Raw genomic sequence first — 6,575 nt, 5'->3', positions numbered from 1 at the left:
CCGCCCCCGGGGCAGGCACAGCGGGGATGCGGCGGAGCATCCTCGGGGGATGCGGAGGGGGCCGGGCCGGGCCGGGCCGGGCTGGGCTGGGCTGGGCTGGGCTGGGACGGGACGATAAAAAGCTCCGGGAGCGCCAGCACCGCCTCCCCGCCCGGGCAGCCCCAGCCGGGCGCAGGTGCCAGGAGCGCAGAGCCGGAGCGGGGTGAGGATTTGGGGTTCTCGGGCACCCCCGTGCCGGGATGGGGATGGGGATGGGATCTGGTCCCTCCCGCTGCCAAAGCGCCTCTGCCCTCAGCACCGGGAGGGTTGGGGCTGTGGTTTGTTTTCCCGTTGGGGAAATTTGGAAACGGCGCTCACGGCAGGGGGGCCGGGTTTGTTCTGCTCGTTTCGGTTTTTCGTGGGTTTTTTTCCCCCACCCTGTCCGGGATTCCCGTGATGTGCTGGGTGCTCGGGATGAGCGCGGCTTTCCGCCCTCCTGACGCTGTCCCTCCGTGTCCAGCAGGATGGTTCCCATCGTCCTGGAGGTGAGCTGCAGCTTTGTCACCTGGCTGTGTCTCTACAGCTGCCTCTGCCGCTGGAACGGGCAGCGCTCCTGCAAGTGGAGCTGTCGCCTGGTGACCCTGGTGCACGGGCTCGTTGTCACCTGCCTCTCCGGCTATGTCATGTTCCTGGATGGCCCCTGGCCCCTGACCCACGCAGGTATGTTTGGAATCTCACCCTCACCTCTGCTCACCTCACGGGTGGAGGTAGGGACTGATTTCCTCTCCTCTCACAGCTGTTTAATTTTGTTTAATTCCGCTGCTTCTTTTTCCACCACTCCTCACTTTTCGTCCTTTTGTTATTTTATTTTTTTATTATTATTATTTTTGGCCTGTCCACGTACAAATTGGAAGTTTCCAGGTTGGCAGCTTGACTTTATTACAGCATCAGGTGTAACAAGGCATGAAGAACAAAGTGCTTTCACATCTTGAAGGGTCTAATAACTCCTGAAATTCAGCTGCAGGGTTTTGCTGGCTGGTTCCTGTCGTTAAATGTCAGACAGTGCTGCTGACGGAGGTCTGGCTTTCCTAAAAGGCTGGAAGGAAAGGGGAAGCAGCAGTGGGGCAGGGTGGGATGGGTGTGCTGGGCAGGCTGGGGTGTGAAGGAGAAGCAGAACCAAATATCCATAATTGCTGGCACTTGGATAAGGCTGGAAATTCAGGAGGAGAGAAGCACAATTGTTCTGTATTAGTCTATAAAGCAAGAAAATTAGAAAATCTTAAAATAGAAAAATCCTAAATAAAACCCCAAGCTTATGCACACCTTCCATTCCAAGTTCACCAAACACCCCTCTCTAGATCCACGTGCTGGGCAGGCTGGGGTGTGAAGGGGAAGCAGAACCAAATATTGCCACCTAATAGTGCCACCTAATTCCTGGCACCTGGATAAGGCTGGAAATTCAGGAGGAGAGAAGCACAATCGATCTGTACTGATCTATCAAGCAGGAAAAATAGAAAAAATAGAAAATCTTAAAATAGAAAAATCCTAAATAAAACCCCAAGCTTAAGCACACCTTCCATTCCAGGTTCACCAAACACCCCTCTCCAGATCCACGTGCTGTCCCTGACCTTGGGCTACTTCATCTTTGACCTGGGCTGGTGCCTGTACTTCCAGACCGAGGGGGACCTGATGCTGCTGCACCACACCCTGAGCATCTGCGGCATGATCCTGGTGCTGGGGCTGGGCAAATCGGCCACGGAGGTGAACGCCGTGGTGTTTGTCAGTGAAATCACCAACCCCCTGCTCCAGACCCGCTGGTTCCTCAGGGAAATGGGCTCCTACCACACTGCCCTGGGGACACTGGTGGATTTCCTCTTCGTGCTGCTCTTCCTGGTGCTGCGCATCGGGGCGGGAGCGTGGATCATGTACGGCATGGTGACGTCCCCAGAACCCAACTGGCTCCTCAAGGCTGGGGGCCTGGCCATGTACGTGGTGTCCTTGGGGTTCATGGTTGAAATCTGTCGCTTTGTGAGGAGGAAATTGTGGAAAAAAGCCCCTTCAGTGGAGCCACGATCCCTTCAGGAGTAGGAGGGCACCTGTGGGAGCTTCCTGGCTGCTCGTTAATGGGTTGTAGAGGATGATGCCCTGGGTTTGGGGCCTGGCTGCTGGAGCTTGTTCCTGTGAAAAGAACTCCTAAAATGACACGGAATTGATTTTCTGCTGCCCCTGGAGGAGATGGATCAGTGCTAGGAACGTGGAACAGCTGAGAGAAGAGGGATTTGAGTGGGAACTGAGGAGCCTGGCACTGCTTCCCTGAGTTCTCCAGCAATGCCAGAGATGATCAGTCTGCAACCAAAAATTGCACAGTTTGTATGTTCTGTCCTCATTTCCAATGCAGAATTATTTAACAGTATAGAGAAAAATATGAAAAAAAAAAATATTTTCCTGCCAGTGGGACTGGGTAAGGGGCGTGACCTGGCAAAGATTTCCTGAGCCTCACCCTCCTTAATAGTCCTGGATCTGGACAATGTTCTTGGCTTAAATACTCGAGTGAAAGACTCTGAACAAGACTGAAGTGCTTGCAGGGGTGTAGTGGAATTGTCCTTTTGAGTGTGAAGTGATGGCACTCAAGGTGAGGCAGTGTTTTACCTCCTTGTTTTTAATGACACATTTCCTTTACTCCTTTTTTAACACTTCCATTGGCTGCTGATCTCAGAGCAGAGTGATTTCTCTGGGACTGACTCAGGCCCTCACAAACAGGAGTCAGGAATTAGACTTGTGCCAATAAACTCCATGAGCAGGTGTTGGCCTGGGCTGGGATGGCTTCAGAAGAATCATCAGGCTTTTTGTGGGAGAGGGAGGATGGTGAGGAGTCCCCCTGGATTTCTGTTCTGGGGTTGGCTCGTTTGCAAGCTGAATTCACGGCTAATGAGTCAAAAATGTGATTATTTCCAGGGGTGACAGGAATGTTTAGGCAGATCTGGGTGTGACAGCTGCTCCCCACCAGCAGGTCTGAGAGCATGGAACAGTTCTCTCGTTTTCTTTACCTCTCAGAATCGTGTTCTGACCTTTTCCCTGGGGTTTTAATGTGAATTTCCCTCTGTTCAAGGCCACAGTTCAGATTTAGTCTCCTCCATAAGCCTCACTGAGAGCTGAGAAGCGAATGCAGAGGCGAGGGAGGGGGGCAGTGGGGATGCAGCTCCTCCACTGCTTTATCTCACTGAATTTGGCTCTGTTCAGGGCAGATACCAGCCTTTGGCTGGGGCTCCTCAAGGTGTCTGGAGAGATTAAAAAACAACCTGAAATAACCTCACTTTGGGCACGTCAACTGAAGGCATTGCAGCTGTGAACCCAGGCCAGTTCCTGGGCCAATATTTTTTTGGGACAGCAGGAGCCAGAGTGGCCTCCTGAGGTGTGGGCACCTGCCAGGCTCTCTGTGTTCCTTCCAAAAACTCCTCTGAGTCATGGAACTTCTAATAAAGTCATGTTCTCTTTTGAAAAAGAACCGAAGGCTGTGATGTTCTTTCGTTCTGGTCTCGAGGAGGCAGCTGAGGATGCCAAAGTCACTGGAGCATCCCCTTTGTGCAGCTCAGGAACAGAGAGGGGCTGAGGAAACGAGCCCAGGTTGAGCCTGGAGCTCAGGTTTGTGAGCAATGCACCCACAACCTGCTTTGCCAAGGAGTCAGTGCTGCAGAGAGATGAGGAGCCCCCAAACTGAGGGGTTTGCTCTTGCTGGGCACAGGAATGATTTAAATTCTGGCCGTGGGCTCCTCCATCCCAGGGTGCTTCTGTTTTTTCTCTGCCTCTCTGGTTTCACTGGGGCAATGCCCAGCTCATAAGAATTGCAGGGTAACTTGCCTGTGGTTTTTTTGGAGAAGCAATCAAAAGCATGAGAACATCTTGGGGGTTATAAGATGTCCTAAGTCACTACTGAGGGGCTGGTTCTGGTTTTTTTCTGCTCCTGCTGGGCCAGGGCTCTGCTGTGTGGAGTGGAGGAGAGCCTGGTTTGGTTTTCAATGAGAAAAAACCCATCTTCCTTCAGCTGAAGAACAGTACTGGGGAGTGTCCCAGGGCCCCCAGACTGCTTGTGTGCAACCAGAGTTACCTGGGGAGGTTTGATGTAAAACAAGTGCCCTCAGGTTCTCATCTGCCAGTTCTCACCTAAGGATAAGTTTAGTGCTGAAACCTCTGATGTGATGCTAGAAAATCACCCAGCTGCACTAGCCCACTGTATTTCTTATTCCAAATAATGTGATTTTTCATGCTTTCAATCTGTCAAATATCCCTGAGGGCTTTTACAGCCACAAAAGCTGAGTTTTAGTAACATTCTGTTGAACTCCCAGGTTTCCAGCTCTTGTTTATTCCCAGTTTAATTGTGGACAAAGAGTGTCCCAGTGTGGGTTTGATAATAAACACATCCTGCTTTTCAGCGCTGTGAGCTCGGGTTAGAACAGCTCCAGGAGAGCAGAGGGAGGCTGTGGCTGCACCAAATGAGGCAGCAGTGAACAACTGTCTGCAGAGGCTCCTGCCCTGAGCTGTTTTGCTGAACTCTGTTCATCTGCAGGCCAAACGAGCCAGTGCAGCCCATTGAAATGGCTGAGTCTGCACAAAGCAAGCAGGAAAATTGGAGTATAAAGCTGCACCTCACTTCTGGTACAATCCACAGGGAGATGGTTTCACTTGCTGCCTTGCACCTCACTGTGCAAAGTTTACAGAAAAAAAAACCTCCACAACCTTTGTGTGTCCCAACTCCTGCATGAAATGATCTGTGCCTGGTCAGGACTCTGAGGGCTCCTCTGTGAACATCTCTGGTTTTCTTCCCGGCTGCTCACAGAATCCCACAGTGGTTTGGGTTGGAAGGGACCTTAAAGATCATCTCATTTCATGCCAAAAATCCCCTGCTCCTATCCCAGGCTGCTCCAATCCATGGCCTTGGACACTTCCAGGGCAGGCACAGCTTCCCTGAGAATTCCCTCCCAGCTCCTCACCACCCTCACAGCCAAGAATTTTTTTTGTCCTAATATTCCACCTAACCATGCTCCTAATGTGAAAATGCCCTATAATCTCCTGCCTGTCCATGCTTTTCTTTGTCCTAAGCTAAATATTCAAGCAGCTCTAGCTCAGGTGTTACTGATGCTACTGGAGGGGCCAGCAAAGGTGGAGGGAAGCAAGATGAGACCTCAGATTTGTCAGAGAGGCAAATGCACTATTAATGCTCACCAGGATGTGCTGAAATAGCAGGAGGAAGAGCGTTTTGGAACAGTAGGAACCTGCACCTGGCCTGAACTGGAAAAGTAAGATCTGTATCTTGGTGAATTCCCAGCTGAAAGCACTAATTATGAGTGCTGTAAAAGGCAGGTCAAGCCACTCCCACCCCGTGCATTTCAAAAGGTAAAACTTGACGGGATGAAGGAAAAAACCAACCCCACGTCTTTGGGTGTGACAGGTTGTTTGGACTGTAACTCATGAAAGGTGGAGGAACTTTCGTAGCTGCTTTAGTGCCGTGCTTAAACCCTGAATTTGGGATGTGGAAGGCAGCAGAGAGAATGGGCAGTGCTGAATGCCTGCAGTAAGCAGAAGCACCGGGATGTGAATGGAGATGCCTGCCCTGACAGGGAGCTCTGCACAAGTTCTGCTCCCATCAGAAGCGAGGAGAGCAAAGGCTGGGTGTGCTCTGCGCTGTATCTCCGTGGCACACGCAGGTGATTGCAGCAGGCAGGGCGGGTGTGGCGCTGCTTTCTGTGTCCCCGGGCTGCCCCGTGGGGACACGACCTGGTGTGGAAGCTGGGATGAACCGGGGAAGGGTCTGGAGGGACCACAGGAGGGAGAGGCTGAGGGCACCTGGCTGGTTTCACCTTTGGGGTCTGCAGCTTCCTCTCAGAGCGCTGATCTCTCTGATCAGGGACAGGCTGGAGCTGTGCCAGCGGAGATTTAGGGTGGAAATCGGGAAAAGAGGGTGCTGGGCACTGCCCAGGCTCCCCAGGGAATGGGCACGGCCCCAAGAGCTCCAGGAGCGTTGGGACGCTGCTCCGAGGCACAGGGTGGGATTGTGGGGGAGCAGGAGCTGGGCTCGTGATCCTGGCAGATCCCTTCCAGCTCAGGGCACCCCAGGACGCAGCAGGGATGGCAGGGATGTGGGGATTCCCAGGGATGTGCGGGTTCCCCGGGATGTGCCCCTTCCCAGGGACATGCTCCTTCCCCTGGATGTGCCCCTTCCCCAGGATGTGCGGGTTCCCCAGGATGCGCCCCTTCCCAGGGATGCAGGGATCCCCAGGGATGTGCCCCTTCCCAAGGATGCTCTGCGGTGCCGCGGGTCGCCTTTCCTGCCATCCTGCCGCCCCTATTGCCTCCTCCCGTCCCTTCTGCTCCTCCTCCCCATCCCCATCCCTGCCGTTCCTCCTCCTCCTCCTCCTCCCCATCCCCATCCCTGCCGTCCCGCCTCCTCCTCCTCCTCCTCCTCCTCCTCCTCCCCATCCCCATCCCCATCCCCATCCCTGCCGTCCCTCCTCCTCCCCATCCCCATCCCTGCGGTCCCTCCTCCTCCTCCTCCCCATCCCCATCCCTGCGGTCCCTCCTCCTCCTCCTCCCCATCCCCA

The 6,575-nt window shown here is 53.5% G+C and overlaps 1 protein-coding gene across 3 annotated transcripts; it reads left to right on the top strand.

Annotated features, from left to right (window-relative positions):
• On the top strand, positions 1-3,484 carry LOC139600965 (TLC domain-containing protein 5-like). Of its 3 annotated transcripts, none has more exons than XM_071449585.1 (3): positions 1-202; positions 563-699; positions 1,565-3,484. In XM_071449585.1, exons 1-3 carry the CDS (start codon positions 27-29, stop codon positions 2,065-2,067), a joined length of 816 nt encoding a protein of 271 aa, XP_071305686.1. In that variant the 5' UTR covers positions 1-26; the 3' UTR covers positions 2,068-3,484. The 3 variants fall into 3 exon arrangements, with proteins under 3 accessions (XP_071305686.1, XP_071305685.1, XP_071305684.1); XM_071449584.1 differs by having other exon boundaries at positions 503-699; XM_071449583.1 differs by having other exon boundaries at positions 500-699.
• Positions 3,485-6,575: the final 3,091 nt, after the last annotated feature.

Source organism: Agelaius tricolor, unplaced genomic scaffold (assembly GCF_023055355.1).
Source record: "Agelaius tricolor isolate 1412-34295 unplaced genomic scaffold, bAgeTri1.0.p SCAF_29, whole genome shotgun sequence".
Lineage (NCBI taxonomy): Eukaryota > Metazoa > Chordata > Aves > Passeriformes > Icteridae > Agelaius > Agelaius tricolor.
Note: the sequence above shows the minus strand (reverse complement) of the source record. Positions and strands in the feature narration are given on the sequence as shown.